The 22,528-nt window shown below is 33.3% G+C and overlaps 1 protein-coding gene across 1 annotated transcript in view; it reads right to left on the bottom strand.

Annotated features, from left to right (window-relative positions):
• The window catches only part of LOC123316164 (peptide transporter family 1-like), an 80,051-nt gene extending 57,922 nt beyond the window's left edge, over positions 1-22,129 (bottom strand). The window contains exons 1-2 of the mRNA XM_044902161.1: positions 21,978-22,129; positions 8,332-8,390 (exon numbers count right to left, since the gene is read on the bottom strand). Of these exons, the coding sequence (XP_044758096.1) occupies positions 8,332-8,390; positions 21,978-21,987 (69 nt within the window). The 5' untranslated portion in view covers positions 21,988-22,129. The remainder of the gene's footprint in view (positions 1-8,331; positions 8,391-21,977) is intronic.
• Between the last annotated feature and the right edge of the window lie 399 nt (positions 22,130-22,528).

Genomic DNA, 22,528 nt, shown 5'->3' with positions numbered 1-22,528 from the left:
TCGTGGTGTACGCCATACGTTCTCAGTGGGTAGGAGTGGTCAGTTCGATTGTTGGTATCGTTTTCGGAAATTTTAGGTCAGGTGTATTGCACTCATTATGTAAGAACGTTGGGAAGCAGGTAATCAGATGGCGGTTATTGGAAACGAAATTATGCGTGGAATTCAAGTCACCTGCATCGTTCTTTGTTCCATCGGAAAATTCCTGCATTAATTTAGAATGAAAAAGGGAAGCAAAGTTAATGGATATTTTTATAGCCTATATTACGATAATGACTTCGTGTTCTGATGTCGGTGAAACGCAAGTGAACCGTTTTCGTTTCGAGTTATAATTATAAGCTCCACAATTTTTATTCATCATTACCAGCGGCAAGTCTTCAGAATTGGGATAAGAATTTCTTCCCTTTTGTTTAGAACTGCTATGGGTGGCGATGGGGTTTTGATTAATGATTGCTTAATTTTTGTTTCAGGCGAAGAAGTCAACTTCCAAAGCGATAACTCCGAATTTCTCGTTTTTGATTCATTGTTCCCAATTATAAATAAACTGCTCCACATGAGTTAGGGATATTGACTTAAATTGCAAAAAAATATAGTTAAAATAAGATTTTTGTGATGAAAATTCATATTAATATGATTTCAAGTTGCAAATTAATTTTAGCCTGTAGGTCTGCAGCGTATACAGGATGGTTAAGAAAAATCGAGTAAAATAACGAAATTTTATTACCAGAGAATTCAAGCATTTTAAGACTATCAATACAATGTATGGCCTCCACGGGCATCAATAACAGCTTGACATCTTATTTGCATACTACACACGAGGTTGTTGAACATTTCTTGAGGAATTTGGTTCTATAAACGGGGCAGAAGCTCTCTCAGATCATTTAAGGATTCTGGGGTAGGTTGATGATTATCTAATCTTTTTTGGAGCATATCCCATGCATGTTCTATGCAATTCAAATCTGGTGAGTTCGGAGGTACCTATTGGTAAATATGGAATACCAGCTCCTCGCGTGCATTCTCAACCATGGCTGCACGGTGCGGTCTAGCGTTATCGTCTGGAAATTGAAAGTTTCACCAATAGCAGCGTGAAAATTTGGCACAACATTGTCAATGACATGCTCCCTATAGTGTAAGGCGGTCATATTCCCAGGACAAATGTGTAGATCTGTGCGCCCGTTGAAACATATCCCGGCCCATACCATAACACTACAACCTCGGAATGGATGGACTTCTTGGACATAGCGACGATTACGGGGTATGCTTGGGATTGTCCATACCCTTATCCTTCGAGAATCTGAAAATCGTCCATATCTGGATTCATCAGTGAAAATGACACTACGCCATTGATCGTTCCAATTGACATGTTGCCTTGCCCATTCCAGTCTTTGACGCTTATGGTCACGTGTTAATGAAACTCCTCTTAGTCTAGAACCTAGATTCACCTCTCTCAAACGTCGTCTGATGTTTTCGATGGAAACTTGAACCCCGTCTGCATTTTGAAGAGTATTCCGTAGCATTCTTCACGTAGATGTAGGGTTTCTTCTCGCCGAAACGGTGATAAAACGATCCTGAGCAGGTGTTGTTTTTCGTCGCCCACCAAGCCTTGGTCTTTCCAACACGGAACCTGAACCTATTCCAAAGTCGAGATATCACACTTTGGCTGACTTGGAGCAACAACCTGAGTTAGGCCACCTTGTAGCATGTCATCTTGGCATTTTCAGAAAACTCGTTTCAAATCGAAGCCGTTGATAAACTGGACTTCATTTGAAAATAAGAACATTCATGAAGCATATGCAAAGAACCAAACTTCAGAAAAAAGGCCACCAGATTGACGAAATGTCTCATACTGATTTTTATTAGATCGATTCAAGTTGTTATTGAGTTTTAAATGATTTTAGAGCGATTTTCTCGAAGATTACATACTTTTAAAAACGATTGAATACGATATCCCTAACTCTTGTGGAGCAGTATATTTGCTATAGAGCGAAGGCGAAAATTCTAACACCTCGAAATTTTTATTATTTAAGGGCGTGAATCCACATGGAAAATAAATGATGGTTTGATTTATGAACAATATTCCAAAATTGACTCTTTAAAAAATACTGAGTTTGTAGCAGAGAAATGAAAAAAGCACTGACATAACCAGGGCAGTTACCCATCCCGATCCAGGTCCATTCAACGCTGCTTGGTCCTTAGAAAACATACAGAAAACAGTAGAGACTCGATAATCCGGAGTAATCAAAACACTAAAACACCTCTTCCGGGCCGTCGAAAATTTGAACATAAAAATACCATAACAAATTTGCACAAAGCATAGGGAAAATTTGAACAGAATGACATAGAGTTTTGTGTTTCAATTATAAATCTTCAATTATCAAAATAACATATTTCGGTAATGACTGCTTATTTCGGTTTATTGTTTATCAGTATTATGGGCTGAATTTTGTCTTCTAAAACTGCGTTTTACCTACGTGTAAAACGGGTTGTCCGTATACTACGGTATGCGGACAAATTGATATAATAGTTTTTCATCGGTCTTATGTTGTTCACCATCGTATTTTTTTCAGCCATCACATTACACAATGTTTTCGTTACTTGCATTCTAGCAGCATCTTTAGCTTTTTGGTTTCTTCAGAACACGGGACTTTCTCGCCATCCCTATAAGCCGTAAAGGGGGAAAGACTACCAGAATGTGAGGTGAGGTGTTGCCAGAACACTTGTACGATAAGTAGAAGTTGGAATATTACAATAGTTTCCACTTTCTTCGAAAAGATGGTAGCACTCGACGAACGTCTTTTTTCAATTTCACCAGGATACGAATTGTAGCTAATGGTGAGATTTTTCGGGAAATTTTTTCATGAGGAAATTCATAGAAGAGATAATTGCACCTCGGCAAGTTAATAACTTGAATGAATATTTCTTCTTGAATGAAAATTTTTTTTTCCGTTTGTCGAATAAAAGAATTTCCTCGAGAATTTCTGACTTTCCGAGATGACCAACTGATGAAATGAGTTTTAATGAAAACCCCATATAAATTAGTGATTTCTGACGTAAGTTCAATCTGAGTTTAAATTTGAACCCAGCTCAACTGTGGCAATTTGGTACAATTTTGACAGGTTGAACTGGATTTAACGTTGAACTCGGCTCGAATTTGATTTGTACAACCGGGCATAAGAGGGAAGTGCACCTCATTCAAATTTAGGAAGGCTGATTTTTCAATATAAGATTCCTTAGACTCACTCGACACCTCTGGCAGCTGGTAGACGTTGCGTTAACTAGGGCGTAGCGCACCTTTATACAGGGTGTTTCAACAAAAGGTGACCCCGACTCAAGGATAGGTAGAAAACTGAAAAATAAATAGGGTTTACGTAGTAAAAAAATTTCATAACGCCATCTGTATTCAAGAAGTATAAGCAAAAAAAATTATTATTAATTATAGACATTTTTCAAGATTTTACCGAAAGTATTGGTAATATTGAAATGAAATTTGTCTAGAATATGTTTTGGAAGCTGATACGTCCAATGAATTTGTTTTTATATCTGACTCTCATAGAGGGCGCGAGTTACACGGTTCATGCCGAGTAGTATTGAATATTTAACATAACTTTTTTAAGGTTTAAGCTTTATTGATCAAATTTTCGAATGAACATAAACATCATCCAATTTTACACCAAAAAGTTAATCTGGAATACGGATGGCGTTACGAAACCACAATTATTTTTCACCTTATTACCTATCCTAGAGACAGGGTCACCTTTTTTCGAAACACCTTGTAAGTGAAGATGATGAATTTGGAGTCAGTTTAGGATAATCCATTTTTGTTGCATCCAATTTGTGATACAAGTAGAAATATGAAATTTTTTCTGGTCGTTGCTAAATGCCTGGCAGTAGTCATTTTTGATGAAGAAAAAAGTGCAATTTCAAACCATTTCAGACAGTCTAAAATTTTGATAATATGGAAGTTCAAGAGTAAAAGGTGAAATTGGCGGACATTCATTCGGTTGCTAACAGAAGACAGACGTCCTAAAAGCTTCAAAATACCACTTTATCGGAATGGGCACTTGGAAGGTTAGAGATCGCAAAAGAGTAAGGTAAGTAGAGTAGGTAAAGAGGAAATCATTTCAGGAAAGCTGTACATAATTTTGATATTATATTATTTAGATATTCAAAAGTGAAACATAAAATTGACAGACATGCATCAATCCGGTTGCTGAAAGAATTAAGGCACTGTTTTATTGGACACAGACACTTGCGAAGTGAATGATCGGTAAAAACGAGATAAACCATTTCAGGAAGGCTTAAATTTTGATATCACATTATTTAGATGTTTTACGAACTTGAAATTGGCAGATACCAATTCGGTTGCTAAAAGAAGGCGGACTCCCTCGTTTCAAAATGCTAATAAATACCTATACTACTTATTGGACGCGGGTAAATATTTAGAAAATCTCACAACGAACATGAAAGGAAAGTGAGAAATCTTCAGACAGATAATATGAGTACCTACTGATGCGAACCAATGGTTGATGAGAATTACTGGATATGTTGTAAATAGGTATGAAAAAGCCAGTGGCGTAGAGACAGCGGGTGCAAGGGGTGACGTTCTCCAGGACCAGCTCTATTTTTTCAACAATGGAGAATGAACATTTATTTCATTCAAGCTCATGAAAAAAGTTGAAATATATCAGTGATATAAATAGTTTCGTCATGTCGACAGATACAATATTACATATTGAGAAAAATATTCGAATATTAATTTGAGGATAATTTGGGTGGAGTCATTCAATAAATGATAACAGAAATTTGGAATTTTCAAAAGGCGTATACTTCAATTCTAAAACATCTACAACTTTGCCAACGTTTCGAACATTTTATTTGTCCTTTCTCAAGGCTGCAATGATACAAATATATTAAATCAGGTACTCATCTAGATGAACAGACCTAACTCTCACCTCTTTATAACTCTTAAAAAATATAATCTCGGCAATGAATATTGGTTTTGTATTTTCGATCAAAGGTTTAGTTCATTGTTTATCTCATCTGTCCTATGTCAGTAACAATAATCAGTGAGCTGGTAAATCTGTTCTTTCTCAACAAGTGGTCTTAGCAGTTGACAACACATTAAAAATCTATACAAAACAACACATTTTAAAAAACAAAGTTGATGAAGCATAAAATCTGATTGATATCATGAATTGATAAAAAATACATGTATGATTTTAAAATTTTCCACCCTTTTATAATTGTACACTTCCCGATATTGAGAGTTCAGACATTAAGTTTTTATCTTGTCAAGATTTTAATAATCAAGAACTCCGAACTCAAATATGTTCGACGGGAAGGGCGGGCAGATATTGTTGTGCACCCTGGCCCGAATTGAACTTGCTACGTCACTGGAACTAGCAAAACAAATTTTTATGTGAAGGATCAGAAAAAGTTTTTATCTAACATAAGCAGCAATGTGCGTTAACGCACAACCCTGGTAATGAAGCTTATGTAAACCTTTTCGTTTCTAGCGATTTTACCATTAAGGCATGAAAACACCTTTGATAATATTCATTTCATGCGTCTTTATGTTTACATCTCAAAACAGCTGCAATAGTTCTGCAAAATGGCGCTGTGCAGCGTGTAAAGTTGGTCTTTGCTTAAGGCTCGTAAGATTAATGGTAGTTTAAACCAAGAATGAGGGTTTAAACTTTGGATTACGATTATTTCTTAAGATCAAACATAGTCAATCCATCAAGGATGGATTGGGATTAAACTCAATATATTCTATGAAACTATTTTCTACCTGCTTCTATGAAATTTTTTGAAGTTTCTTGTTTCTTTTGATTCAAGAAATTGTGTTCAGGTTTGCGTTGCCGGTTAGAGAATTATTGAGTTCAATGTTTGAAAATGGAATTGAAATATGATAGTGATTCGGATTGAGATATTGAAATCTTGCACGAATTGAATGATTTCAATAGGTATCATGAAAGACCATATATTATCCGTGATCGAGAAAATTATTGGGATAAATGGGATGATATCGAATTCATTCGATCTCCAAAACTTCTGCAAGAGCAATTTTGAGTGAGATTGAGAAAAAAATAAGCCACCCTTCCTCAAGGTGAAATATCAACATTCAATTTCATATTTTGTCTCACTTGCAATCCATCTTCTGAATTGCTATGTTCAAAAGCAATTCCTTATTTCCACTTCGAAATTTACCTTTCGTTAGATACTAAATATACCTAGATATTTTCAGAAACGAAGCACTGAATGATATGTATCAATTATAGGTTTTACCTCACACCTCAATAATATATCAATAATAATGCTGATACAAAGATCACAACAGAACACAATAAATAAATAAACTGATCGCTGCAGTCTGACAGAAGCACTGATCCAAAGATTAACACAGAAAACTAAGAAATATCAACCAATGAGTCACAATTAGTTCAAATAGCCAACTATTTTGGCAACTGCACAGGATTAGTTAATCTCTTCTCATTTTGTACTCGATCTTAACACTACGGTTTAAACCATAGATCAACTTTGATCGGAGATTTCTTAATCTTTAAACTACGATTAATCTTACGGGCCTAAGTGACAAAAAAAAACACTTTTCCTTGCCTTCCACAAGAAATAATTATATTACTTGTATTATTAGTTGAGTCCTGGTGGTCACATGTAAAGTTCACCATTTAAAAAAAAATGAAGATAGATATTCATAATAAAATGAGTGAAATATTGATTAAATGTATTTTCGACCTGAAAATATGAATGACATTTATTTTGAATAAAATATTCAAATTTGGGCCTGAAAGAGTTAAAATCAGTCCCCCACCATTTTTTTTTTCATTTTGATATTCAAAATATTGAGGTGTTTTTCGTTACCCAGGTAACAACGGCTTGAAATTTTTGAATAACAATATAATCAATGGAGTATAAAGAGCTGAACTCAAGTTCCTCAAATTCTCCAAATTCAAATAACGCCCTCTCTTCAACCAGTTTTACGAAGCAAAAACAAATACATTCAAATTTTGTTGAAGACTTCACAATCCTAAGATTAATCCACATCTAATTAGAGTGACCTCTTATTGGAACATTTCACTGCCGCTCTCTTACGTTCATTGACCATATTTCTAGTTCATTTGATTAATTATCATTCATTTAGTGGATTGCTTAGATTATGAACCAGAATTGATGTGCGGCTAGATGAAAGAGTAAATTTTCGTTTATTTTTATTGGCCAAAAGAACCGAAGAAGACTTCAGCGATGTGTCGAACATAATACATTCCTATAATGAAAACATATTATGAATTGGTAGAAATCGTTTTGAAACATTCATAAATTTTGCATCACCCTAACGAAGTATTAATAGTTCAATGTCTCCTGAAATTTTCGGGTTAAGATTTCTTGGAAAAGAAAATTATTTCGAAATATTCAATATCGAATTTTATTTAACCCTGAACATGCCTGTCAACTAAAGTTAGATAGATAGTTAGATAAAACTTAGATATTTCAATCAAAATGAAGGAATAGTGAGTTGTTTCATTTCCTTTTATTTGAATTATTTATTGAATTTATTTTTTTCATATGTTGTATATTTTTTATATTTGATCTGTTTTCTAGCGAATAATGAACGTAAGAACGTAGCAGTATCATGTTTTATTTTGATTGATAACGATGTTGAATCTATTTTCTGATATAGTGTACTTATTGTATACAGTTCATCCCACAACGAGTGAATCGAACGTCACACCACGGTAGAGTAGACTTTAGACTGACACCAAGATTAGTTCAGCGAAAATGTACTGTTTCCAAAATAATTAGAATTTTATGAAAATACCTAAAATTGCCAATTTTCGAACAATTTTTTCAGAGGGCCACTTGGAGATTAAGGATAGCGATTTTAGCTTATATTAGTCCTAGATTATTGTATTATCATTTATAATTAACATTGTTACGGCCGTAGAACATGGATACATGGAATGGACATTCAGTGCTACGAATGAATTGTTTTTAGAACACACATTCGATGTTTCTCTGTCTAGCGCGACACTAAGGCAGTGGCGTTATATTGAAAAATTTAAATAGTTCCTACCTAGTCGTACTGAAAATTGATGTGACAATGATGTCAACTGTCTCAATTGTGATTGGCGACACTAAGCAACTATCTCACACTAGTCTTTGGAATGATTATTTTCCATTCCATGTATCTATGTTCTAAGGTTACGGCCGGTTTCATAATCTAACCTAAAGTCGTTTTTATTTTAAAGCTTCCTTCAACCGAACTAAAAATGACACTAAAGAAAGCTTTAAGCTTAAAGTGACTTTTAAACTTACCGGAGCTGTTATGCTATTTTCAACATCACCAGCTTCACTTAGCTCTTTATAGTTGTCTTCTGAAAATAAAAATATTTGAAATTAATGTGGAGACCATTGGAATATTTGACTATTATGAGTAGGGATTTATTCAAGTCATCATCATCATGAAACAGTATTTCGACATAAACTAGGCTAACACATATACGCAGGGTGTTTCACGAGCGGTTGGCCATAGAATAATGGCGAATGAGGGTCATCTTGGCCTTTTAGAAAAGATGCTTATTTTCTACTCAAAGACCATTATATTCGGAGATACAGGGTGATTTATGGATTTCGGCTTAAATTTTCGATTTCCATAATTTGAGAACGAATAGTCCGATTTTGATGAAAATTTGTGGATTCGTTTACTTCCAATTGCCCTTCGAGATGGCACTAGCAATTCACAAATTATAATAAGGGGATTAAAAATGTTGAGATTTATTTTTCAAACATCGAAATCTATATTTTCTGTGTCAGTTGAAGAATTTTTATTTTTAGAATTCTGCCTTGCTAACTACAAAGGTACTATCTGCAAAATGTGACGAATATAATATAATCAAAAATTTACTAACCGGGAAGACATAAATCAAAATTATATTTTGCAAGTTCTATTCTTCGACATAATATATAAAATAAACCATGAAGAATTTGTTGAAATACTAAGTTTTATACAATGAAAAGAATCAAAAACCCCGGACAATCATAAAAACCACCAATTCAAAGAAATATAAACGGGCATCAGTCAAATAAGGGTACAGTTCAATATATGGAAATAGCCAACCGTCCTCCTAGACACAGAGTGTAAGAGTGCGCCCCGGATGTTCCCAACTCGTTCGTCAGCCAGAACCAAGACTTTCAGTATCGTAAGAGTGGGATTGGTTCTCCGCTCCGTTTTTGTCTTCCTAGAGGCTTTCACACCACCAGTCAGAATAATTCCAGTAAGTTGAGAACTTGGCGGACAGGACGAAGCTGTTTCCCTCTTTCCTTTCTGACTTCCAAGGGACTACTCGGACAGGACGGGGTTGGCTTAATGTGAGGTTCAAAAGTACCAGTACGGGAGGGGTCGATTTCCTTTAAACTCGCATAACTGACTGCAGCCTTTTACTAGTCAAGATTCAAAAATGAACCCGGACAGCTCGTTTATAACTCCAATGTGCTGAAAATGGTACAATTCGCGCCGGTGAAAATGTGTTTCCTCTGGTGCATCCAGATACATGATGCATACGGTGCTGCATCGTTTTTCAAATCGTCTTTCTTGATATCAACCCAAATTGCGCTACTCAAAATAATAACTAATAACCTTATGATTGAGCTCAAAAAATGAACGAGTTTTTCGAATTAGACTTGATCCAAAAAAAATTTAGTTTTTCAATTTCAATGTTGGTTTGGATTGGAATTTTTATTATAACATCATATGATATATTTTATATAAAGAGAAGTTGAACTGTTTACTCAGAAAGTTCCACAATTCAGTACTATGTTTTTTCTTCGGCAAGATATTAGCGTAAGGAAGGAATTTTAAAAAGTGCGCACTTTTACAAATTTATTTTATCGAAACAGTAATTATTTATTCATTCTGTTTCTTTCCAGAGTTATTCAATTTTTCGTAACAAAAAATGCAATAATTACAGCCTGAAAAAGTGGTAACTTGTTCGAAACTTTTGAATTCAAGTCAAGGTTAAAAAATAAATAATTATGATCATTCTTTTTCCTCCTCGTATCTAACAACTTTAATTTCAAACATTTTCACTGAAGTACATAGTTTTTGAGATAATTTTCTGTCAGTATGGAAAATTATGGAAATAGCCTCATCAACCAATAATATTCACAGGACCATTTACAAAGGCAAAAGTTTTATATGTATAATAAGTAATAACATATTACGCTTTTCTGAACGAACAAAGATTCTCTAACTAAATCAAACATGATTTCAATGATTTGAACCATACAGGGGCGGATGGGACCGCCGGGAAACCGGGAAGGTACCATTTTTTTTGCCTTAGGCGGAACATGTTTTACGTCGATCAACTTTATTTTTACGAATATTGAAATCAAATTCAAAATGAATGTTGGGAAGACTACTATCGGTATTATAATACCGATAGAAGTAAAATATTCCTGAAAAACTGGCATAAATAGGGTGAAACGTAATAATAATACAGACTACAGCAGTTGCAAAAAAGTCTACACGTGGTTGTATGATCATTATGCTAAAGTTGCCTTATACGAATGTTTTAAGTCGCCAGTCCATGGGACACGGTCTGTGAATGTAAAGTTTGGTATTGTGATATTAAAAACAGAGGAATGATATTATTCGACAGAAGCTTGCACGAAAAAATCTATGTCGGCCAACTTAGTATTTGAAGATGCATACCTAAATTGCAATTCAATCCTGTTAGAAAATACATTTTCTAAAATGATAAGTCTCTTCTTGGAGATCTAGCGCCTTCTATAATCTACACTGAAACGAGTTATAGGTAGATATAATAAATAAGCATTCTTATTCATCAAAAAAAAAATCAATTTTCATGTTTCTAATGTCAAAATTATCATTTTTATCAGTTTTTGTGTTTTCCACATACCGAAACTAGCAACATAGGGTGTAGTTGCAGTATCACTAGTTTCTATTATAGATTTTATTTCAGTTTTGAATAACTGTATGTTTCCTCAAAAATTTATGTAGGTACAGTGTGTGTTTCACGTAAGTGGTCACTGGATTTTGTACCTTATTCGTAGAGCGAAACCTGTGAGTAATAAATGATATTTTAAGTTATATCAAAATATGATATCAGAAAAACTATCTAACATAAGCATGGAAAAGTATTATGGAAAAAAAACATTTTTTAAATTAGGTAAAATTATTCCGAGTAGACTGACTTAGAAATTAATGGTACATAGAGACTATTTCTAACTTTTTTTTTCAGTTGAGATTTGAAATCGAAATTAGGAAACTATGCATCCATGTTGTGTAGGGTTCAAAAAATATTGTCAAATGTGAGAAAATAAATAAAACTAATTCGACAAATTTAATTTTTTCAACCATACCTATAGACAACATGAATACATTTTCCGTTCGTGCTATTTCCTCAGAGTTGTTTTGAATAAAATGGATTGAAATAAATATAAAACTTACATTATGAATATATTCATACAGGTTGTAAATGAGTAGTTAATTTAAGGGTTGATTTATAATCGAAAAACAGTGAGTCTTTCATATATTTTTTTTGAGCAGCTGAGCTGCCTATATACGGCCCCCTGAAGATGGCGAATGAAAAGAAATGTTTAATTTTTTCTTAGAAACCTGGAAACGGACAGAAATCAAATTGAGTTCTATAGGCAATTAAAAAAATTGGTGGTGATTGGTGATTCCCTATTATTTCAACATGATATCCGCCAACTAGGTAAAAACCATCACTTAAAGCATGAGATGACGAGAGAATTTATTCGTTCAAAATAAATCAAGCTATCAAAAATTAATTTTTCAAAAGTATTCTAACAAAACAATTTTAGAGGTGTTTTTTCTATCCTTGCAATTATATGGGAACATCGCCCAATTTTTTCATCGCCTTCTCGCTCCCACAAAATTTCTGCTCAATTTTTTGACAGTTTTCTGAATTGTAAGAAAAAAATTGAAAATTGCTTTTCAGGTGCCATCCTCAGGGGCTGTTCATCAAAACGTCTTTTTGATGGCACCTCGCACCTCATGCTAGCTACTCCACTGAACCCCCACCTTAAAACTACTTTTTTCGTTCTTGAAGTGGGCCGGTCTGGAAGAAAATTCCCGGGCCGGTTCGAGGTAGCCCATCCGCCCCTGGAACTATACTCAATCTAATAATAATATTCTACTATGAACAAACCCTTGATAACGTTTTCTGAAAACGATTAGAATTTTTACTTGCAGAAATCTTTTGAAGATTGACAGATGTGGCGGATAATAAGTAGAAAGAATAACTATGATGATATTAGTCAAGTTCACATCATTACTCAATATAATTTCTTAAAAATAACCATCATCATAATAAAGTCTGGCGTATGCACTCGAATTCTCTGTCGAGGTCATTCTCACCTCCATAATAATTGTTGATGAATGGATGACGTTATCATAGTAATTATCTATCGGAAATCCTCAAATACTGTCGACAGGATTACGAAAGATATATTTATGTGGCAATTGCATTCAGATGCATTGATATTTAGGTTTTAGGTATTGTATGCGAAGGTTTCAGTAGAGATTATGCGATTAAGTATAGGTGTTGAAAAGACTTTTAGTAAAAGCACTAATTTATGGTGTACATTCACGACTTACATTCAATTCAATCAAATAAATTTTTAATCGTATATATAATTTTTATTGTACAGATGTATTTTTATGTCACTAACTTATGTAGGTGCTAGATCTACAAACATCTAAACTGTTTACCTTCACCCACCTGAAGATGGTACTGTTATAGTAAAACACGTGTCGTTAAACAATTAATGTTAGTAAAAATCATATAATTAGTTTTAAGTTCAATTATGGATTTTCATCGGTCACATCAATTCAATATTTATGTACCATTAGTAGAGTTGTAAGTATCTGTCTGAAAATTTTTACTGGAATCGATTCGTAGATTGAAAACATTATTTATTATATTGAATAACACAAATTATAGATACATAGTTAAGATAGAGAATAACTGGACTATCTCCACCATCAACTATTGTTTTCTCACAGCTGTGATAGCTGAAAGTTTTATGGTTTTCGACATATACAGCATGTTGATTCTAATGAAAATAATGCTTAACGCAATGCACAAACCTAACAAAAATTTATAGTATCAGAAACTATTCCTCAATGCGAAACAACTGGCAGAATCAATTATTTGTGTATAACATATTGATATGTTGAACTACTATCAGTTTAATAATGCTATGTCATTTTTCTAGCTGAATCTTTCTTATTAACCAGAGATATTTTATAAATATCTTGGAAAAACACATGAATTTCCATTATACAGGGATATTCACGAAAGGTTAATCATCAGGTGTTTCAGAAAAAATAAATCAAATTCAGTTCTAAAATTTTTCACAAAGTACTGAAGATGTGGCATTAGAATTTTCTAGCTAAAATATTTTCATTCTTCTCTGTAACTTTCATATTTGAAATTCGACATCACTGTTATTTCCAGAGGAACACCTTTTTTCGTTTTATATGATTGGCATTGAATTTGACGATTATCCATAGCTTTTGAGTTTCACTTTCTCCACTTCAATATCATTCAGAATTTCGTGTAGGATCTTGCCTATCTACCTATCTGAAAACATTTCTCAAAAAATCTATTAGTTGATTTCTCCAAATTGTAACTATTTTTCTTGAGAAATAAAGCTAATTTAAGAAACTGAAATGAAAACTTCTAGAAGAATATACAATTAAGTCAAGAAATTTAGGAAATGTCAGAATATATTCAAGATCACCGATCGTAAACATATTGACTAATATCAATTTAATTTTAAAACCTTGATTTATAATTTACATATCATGTCCTATTATAAGGAAGATATCTTGAATTTTCATTATAAATGGAGATTGTACTTGTAGATTATTCCATGAAAGATATTATGATCGATTGCATGTTGTACGAGCTTGAAATTCGAAAAAAATAAAATGTATGACAAAGGAATTACAAGCAATGAGGATTCTCTTCTGACTGTTTGGTTTGAATTCCTTAATGGACTTTGATCATTTGATTGTATACCAATTAGTGTATCCTTTAATTATTTGGTGAGTAGAAAATTACCTCATCACTTCCTTCAGAACTTGCTGTATGGATTCATTTATCATTAATATATCTATTCCTGATTAAATGAAGGCAAATTAAATATGTAGGCAATTGATGTATTTCTCCATCAGCGTGTAGATTATAGTAAGAAAAGATGAACACACTGGTTTTTATTTATATATTTAATCAGCTATCGATTTCGGCAAAATACTTACCATAAATACCATCATCAGGCTGTCCTGAAATGACACTCATGTGCAAAAGAAAAACAAACAATTCAAGAAGACCTTACTGTCATGAAACACAGAAACAAGCTGCAACTTACAAGATGTAGTACAAACATAAATGAATTTTCAATTAAAATGGAAAATTTAATTTTTATGTCTTGGACTAATGAAATTTTCCATTTTAAGTGAAAATTCATTTATGTTTGTACTACAAACAATTCAAGAAGACCTTACTGTCATGAAACACAGAAACAAGCTGCAACTCACAAGATGTAGTACAAACATAAATGAATTTTCAATTAAAATGGAAAATTTAATTTTTATGTCTTGGACTAATGAAATTTTCCATTTTAAGTGAAAATTCATTTATGTTTGTACTACATCTTGTGAGTTGCAGCTTGTTTCTGTGTTTCATGACAGTAAGGTCTTCTTGAATTGTTTGTTTTTCTTTTGCACATGAGTGTCATTTCAGGACAGCCTGATGATGGTATAAGTATTTTGCCGAAATCGATAGCTGATTAAATATATAATTGAAAACCAGTGTGTTCATCTTTTCTTACTAAATATGTAGGCGTTCATTATCATATTATAGTAATAAAATCTCAAGAGAATAATAAAACCATATTATCAACATTTAGGTCAGAATTCTTTAACTGAAGGTAATTCTATGAAAAGGTATCTTATTGTGCATAAAAGAAATTATTATGAATAAGATGATGCTATCGCTACTAAAGGAGCACTATACAAGTCCATTTGCATATATTAATTCATTTATTAATTCCAACTGTTCAAATAAAAATCACATAGGATTATATACGTTTTATTTTCGAAGGCTATTCCATTTTCACCTAGATTCGAAATATGCGAAATTAAATCATGATGAAATTTCAATACCTACATATAAACCTGTTATTATTGCTCAATAGATCAGTGATGCAGAATTATGTGGATAGTCCCTTCTATAGAGACCGTTTTATGTAGGATGGTGTTGATGGAAACTTCTCATAATATTATGCAAATTCGACGAAGATGATAAGTCTGGAACCATGTAATTTGCATCATGAGAATTGGAATGAATTCGCCAAAATAACGCAGTCAGTTTTTTGCGACTGTTGGTATTGAGACGAGTTCAGGGTGATTATGAAAAAATAAAAACAAAGATCGGATAAATCCCGTTGAAGAGTATAAAGAGGTCTTTTCCTTTGAACTTGGGTGCTAGATGTTTTTCCCGAATAATTTCCGATATGAATACCATAATACTCCCAAATGTTAGGTACCTATTATTTGTGGGTATCAATCACTCTCCTTTAATTCTTCGGATCCACTAAAGGCAGTTTTCAATCCAAAATGGGGAATATCTTTTTCAAACATATTTCTTGTATGGTATAATTTTTTTCGTATTGAAATTATTTTCTTGTAATCTTCTCATACAAGAGGTAGATACACCTGATATATCTTATATGATCCAGACTATATTCATTTCGGAAGTTAGGAACTTGGAAAAACTGTTATTGATAGGCCCATTTTTAAGGTTCTAGCACCCTAAGCAAGCGATGTCGGATACAAGCACACAAGACACTAATTTTTTGATTTGTCAAACAAATTACAAATTGAGATTTTATTTGAACAATTTCCTCATTGAACTGCTGTTATAATTTCATCATTAATAGCTTAGGCAAATTAGATAAAAAAGAACCGTGCTTTCTAAAAATTGCTAACCAACTTTTTTTGTTTTTTTTTCCACTGTGGTGACTGCATCGGACAAAATTGTTCTGACTGTAGTAATTTTTCCTACTCAGCTTAAAATAAGGCAGAATTGGCTTGCCACGCCCATATAATCTGTTTTCATCGACGAATAAACATTTTTTTAGCTTTGGCAATTTTATTGTCGAGTCTAGTTTAAAATGGATTGCAAAATTTGAAAAATACCTCAAAAATCCTCAAAAGCCTTGGCGAAAAATTGTTGCAATCTTCATTTTACCGATATTTGAGACCATTTTTAGCTTGTTAGCAATTTTTAGCAACAAGAATCCTAGTTTATTAATGTTTTGGGAATATTTTAAAATAGAAACGCATTAAATAACAGATATTATTCAGAAAAGAATGTTATTGAAAATTGGTTATGAAAATTTATATTGAATACTCATTTATAAGAATTGAAATGAATCATTTATCTTTTAATATATGTATGTTGAAATATTTTCAATAAAATCTGAAATTTTTTATTTCTATTGCCTAAAATGATCGTTATCAGAACAATACATTTACCAATAAGAGGGTAGTTTTTACAGTCTGGCAACTATAACATACTGTCCATCACTTCTGTACTACCATTCATGATAATAAAGATATAAACATAAAATAGCTTTAAATTCTTGGGTGTCATCGTACCTTCGAAATTATGTCATCCTGCTTTCTGAACAATTTTGTATTCAGTAAATATAGTATGTGCAATTTGAATCTTATGATTTGTCCAATTTCCTCTAACTTTCTTGAACATCCAAATAACCGACTGCTGTAGCGCAGCGCCCTTTTGAATAAATGCACAACGTTTGTGAACGCCCAATATTATTTTTCTTGTTTTGATCTTGGATTATGAAGCAACTGTTTGAGATCGTTTATCTTTATCTCAGATTGTGAAGTATAATAGGTACATTCCAAAATTATTACTCAAGATAATGAGATTCCTGTTTTAATGTCGCCCAACCTATTGTTTATTGTTACCCACTTTTCTCGATGATATATTCTATAAAAATTCTCATAATGCTTCCTGGAAATTTCGAAGAGGAAATCTAGGAATTCAATGATCAACATACTCGACTGAGATCAAAACCTGAAATAACCGGATAAGTGCTAGATTTTAACTTATAAGTATATGAATGAATACCAGGAGTAAAGTAGATTACATATGTGTCAATTACGATTATTAAAAAGTCCATTGAAGATAACATGCGACCAAGTCAACGTAACAATAAACGATTGTTTATAACGGTTTTTTATATCAAAAAAAAGAGTGATAGGTATTATGAAAATAAGATCACAATATAATTCCAAATGCAACTAGAGCACATGTAGATTACACCTAATCTTTTATCGAACATTTAAAATATGCTCACTCGAAAAACTTTTTTCGACTACGAATACGAAGGCGTAGAAGGGCCACTTAACATAAAAAAAGTTTTTATGATTTTGAAGATTCATCTTTCTTTTACGGATGATTCCCATGATATTATGAAATCCTTCAATATTAACGTAATTTAATGAAATTATAAAATTTTTATTGAAATATGTAATTTTATCATTATTCATTTTAAGAAAAGAAATTCAGTACGCCTGCTTTAAGAAAAAAAAGTCTTCAAAATGAGCGTAAGTTGTTCTGGCTACATGCGGTCTTGCATTATCTTGTTGGTGAATTGGTTTGAATATGTGTTTCACACTTCTTCATGATGTATCGCACGATGGTCATGTTGTTTCTGATAAATACCAATGGTGTCCTACTTCCATAAGCAATAGCTCCATACTATGATTTCGATAGTGTGGTGCACATACCTGTCCACAAAAAATTGAGGATCTCTTTCACCACGTTGCCTGCTCACCCTTGCACGGCCCTAATGCATGCCCAAAGATAATCTGGATTCATCACTAGATTTAATACGTTATTCAATTCAAGATTCAACCGTTTTCTCCAACGAGTCAGTCGATCTCGATCGTTTCGGTGCCTACGAGTAAGACAAACAGAGGACTGTCTGAAGAAGTCCAAACGTTCTGTGGCTATTTCTCTAAAAAACAAACAAGCCTACTGCATCAGCCCAACATTCGTTCTTCATCATAATTGCAAATCTATTGAAGATTTTTTCACTTCTTCACGTTCTTTAGAACGTATTGTAATAGTTGGGGAGCCGATGATGCTAAATAGGGATTTACTCGAGCGTCATGGAGACCTAATGGATTTTGAAGATTAGATGGTAAAAAGAAAGAAAGTTTCTATGATGTATGCACTTTCAGCGGTGGGGAAAGCGTCTGCAGGGTCTCAAAGATGTAAAAAAAATCGTTAGGTGTACATACTCGAGCGTGTCAGATTAAGATACTGTATATGCCCTACGTGTCTCTGATAATGAATACATGCTTATCTGACAGTTTGCGCGGTGGAGTTGAAAATGGTAAAAAAAAATTTTTCCAGCGTGTCAGATTTTTGGACAATATGTTAATTGTACCCAAGGGAAGCTACTTCTCAAGGGACGGACAATTTAGACGTGACGCAAGGTCACAGCGGTCCTTTGAAAATGTAAAAAAAAATCGTTACTTGTGCATACTCGAGCGTGTCAGATTTTCATACAGATGTTTATCTCGGTGTTGTAAACGTGTTGACCCATTAATCTGACACTAATCACGAGGGGTTTTCTTAATCTGACACTTTGAATATGATAAAAAAATTTTTTTGCGAATATTTCCCTGCCTGTACCTCTAATCGTTTTTGTATTCATTATAAAAGTTGTAGATAATAAAATTCTACACAACTTTTGTCTGAAGCAATTTTACATACTCTTAACCGTTCTCGAGTTAGAGGGCGATAAGGGCGAGAAGCTTAGCCAAACATGCGAAAGGGCAAGGTCAATGTAGAATCCCAGTCTAATCTACATTCATCCAATTGTCAAAATGACAAGGTATAGGGAACTCTAACGATTTGTCAAAATTAGCTAAGCGTTCGCTGTCGTGGGGCACACAAGCTTTTTCCTACATTGATTCGCGTGCTGTTTTGGTCGAATATTGGGTTTTGTGCATGTTTTTGGAAAAAATGTTCTTCCCGACATTTGATTAGAGTGATAAGACTATAGCTTTTTTAGAAATGCCTCTTTATAGTGCTAATAAAAGGCTTTGTGTGCCCCACGGTAACGAACAATCAGCTGATTTTCACAAATTGTTAGAGTACCCTATTTTTATGATGACAATTTCGAAATTAGTCTCGAAAATTTTAGTGTTGTCTGTGTCTGAACCTTAGAATGTACTATTTTCCAAGGAGTGAATTGTCGCTTCAGCATGTATCTCTGAACACCTCGCATTAATCGCCATATATCTCAAAAGCGTTTGAACGTAGAAAAAATTTCTTGGGACAAAGTTTGTAGAAAATGTTATGCTCTACAACTTTTATGATGAATGCAAAAAGGATTTGAAACCCAGGGAAGGAAATAATTCAAAAAAACTTATTTTTGTGACCTCTATGGCCAATTTTTATTGTTTCGGCTTGCTAAAACTATCAGATTATATTTTTTCCGTTATTCTTGAATCATTAGCTTCAAAATAAGAAAAAACGCCAACGCGCTCGAGAATGTAACGTGACGTTTTTTTTGCAACTTTGGCGCCCTCCCACACATTTTCGGCACGCTTAAATTGTCAGATTAAGAGAATATATACTTTTCAATATGTAATCAACCACATATATCTTAATCTGACACTCTCGAGTATGTACAATGATCATTTTTTTTACTATTCTGACAGGCTGTCCTAGACAATTCCCCCTATATACAGATTTAATTTTTGGTAGAGGTACTCTACAGGGTCCAAGGTATGTCCCCTTATATTAATCTGATACGCTCGAGTAAATCCCGAATTTCCCTCTTCGACTCCCTAACTATAAGACAATTAAATGAGAATTGATCAACACAATTATGGCTTGCATTATTTATGAGAATGGAAAACTCATCCTTTTTCATCATGACTATGGAGAGTAGAGAGAAGGATCGCTGCTTAGAGACCATAGATTTTTTGTCCCCTAAAATATGTACTAATAGGGTAGTTGTTTTTGCCAATAGGTGCGCTGGTGATCACGGGATGACGAAATTTTGATTCAAACTAGTTGAAGTTGGCTGAGTGAACTGTCTTCCTGGTGGCAGATGATCAGAATAACATTATTATTTTCGATTTTTGATAAGATAACAACATATGATCATGGTGAATTGTTGAAGCGTGCACTAGTGTAAGAGTGTTTTGGCATCGGAAAGAAAAGGAGAAGAGATAAATTTTCCGAGTACATTTTGAGAAAGAATTGAAAAAAACCACACCTCAAGAATCGACTCGGAATCAATTTGTGTGTCAAGAGCACTTTTGCGAAGAAGATATCAAAAAAGATGATGGAATCATTATAAACGAAATCGAAATTGTCATCCCTCGTGAGAAGTGGACTTCTGAATAAGAATATCTCTAACTAATAAAACTACATGGCTCAGAAGTGGATATTCTTGAAGAATTTTGTTGGCATAACATAATATATGGTTTATAACTGAATAACTGTTCTCAGCTGAGTATTGAAAACTGAATCTGTTCTAATAAGTGATAAATCTGAGATTGCTACTTTTTGTTGTCTTGATATGTTTTACTCCTCACTGCGAATGTATATAATTTTTGAGATTACATTGAACCAACTAACAAATCTTGTTTTCAATAAATAATGATAAACATAATATGTAGGTATCATTTTTTAGATCAGTGGTTTCTTTTGAATTTCATTGATTTTGTCATTTATCATGAATGAATAAAACTGATTTCTTAGTCCCTTTTATAATGTGAATTGTATTTTATTGTATATATAATTCAGAAAATTCTTATTTATTATAGAAGAAACGAATTTGAAAAATCATCAGAAAAAAGTAAAATGACACATAACCTGAAATAAAATGAAGGCTGTTCATTATTCATTTCAAGTTGACCCTTAAATCCCCACCCCCAACCTAGCGATCTCAGCGACTCCTAAGTTCCCCGTTTTTGGAGACACATTTTTAGTACGGCCATCGTTCTTGTTCTCTCCACTCTCCATAATCATGACTTTAACAAATATATTCATAGAGAATCTATAAATTCTTCAAAAGCCAGTGTTCTGTTTTCTCTGTCCCAAAGTATATTATCAGGTCACGGGCTTGAGAAATTTGTTTCTGATACTCAATTTCAGACAGATTGGGGGCTATTACCTTGGCTATTATTTCCATTATCTAGAATAATCAGGCGATTATTTACATGGGAGGAAATATAATGACAAGTGAGCAATTGTCCTTAATTTATTTGAGTATTTTATAATACTCAGTCATTGTTGAATGTAAATTGTTGTGAAAATTCGTTTGCAATTTCATTATGGAAATAAGTTTTCATTCAAAATTACGTATATAAGTAGTATCACTTTCAAAGTTATTTTTCTGACAAGTGTCAAAAGGGACATTTTCTCGTATAATGCGGTATTTTCGAGTAATTTGATGTTCAAAAATTAAAATGTATCTATCTGTAAAATTTGGAAAATTGGGTACTTTATCTGAATACAACTCTGTTTAAAAGATCCGCAGATGTATAGTGTCACTGATTTAATTTTGTTTTTCCAGGGCCACAGCTCATTTGAAAAATAAAAATGGCTTTATCTTTTTATCAGGACTGAATCGGAAAAATTGGTAAAGGAAAAAGTGTTAAAATATTTGTACGATTCAGAGACTCACCCTGTATTCATTAGCTACCAAGATTATAAAAACATGTTTTCCTTAGGTGGAAGAACAAAGCTATCATTTTGTTGCTCAGTGATACATCAGGAAAAAATCATACGACTTATAACATATAGAACATCGAATATTCCCCTATCCAACATAGAAATAATTACACTCACCTCGGTCCATATTAAAAAAACCGCCAGGATTAGTATTATCTCACCAATATATGATCAACACACTTCAAGACAATCACACAACTATGCCGCAACAATTTCCATCGCATCATTTTATGATGAAAATCCATGGATGTTGAGTGAAAGATAAAGGGAACAAATGATTATTGTGTCGGAAAATGATATCGGTTGATTAGTTTCTCTGCATATGGTGGGGAAGCCGTTGTGAAATGAAAGATTACATTCGTTGTAGTAAATAGCATTCGAAGAGAATAATAAAGGAAATAATATCAGCTGTATGAGACTGATATTAAATTTAATCGAACAAACCATAATTTAAAGTATTCAGAAATACCATTCCATAGATGTTGACCATGGTTTCGGTCATTTAACCTCGCCAGAGCCACACAACTCATAGTCCGACGAAAATGAAATGCATAAAGGGTAAAGTTGTAGTGTACTGAGTGATGGTGGTTTGTAAGTTTGATTGTTTAGAAACAAAGATAAGAAATTATTATTTAGTTCTATTGAGATATTTAGGTATCTTTATTGTT

The sequence above is a fragment of the Coccinella septempunctata genome, chromosome 1, assembly GCF_907165205.1.
Source record: "Coccinella septempunctata chromosome 1, icCocSept1.1, whole genome shotgun sequence".
In the NCBI taxonomy this organism is placed as follows: domain Eukaryota; kingdom Metazoa; phylum Arthropoda; class Insecta; order Coleoptera; family Coccinellidae; genus Coccinella; species Coccinella septempunctata.
This window is presented reverse-complemented; position numbering and strand designations above follow the sequence as displayed.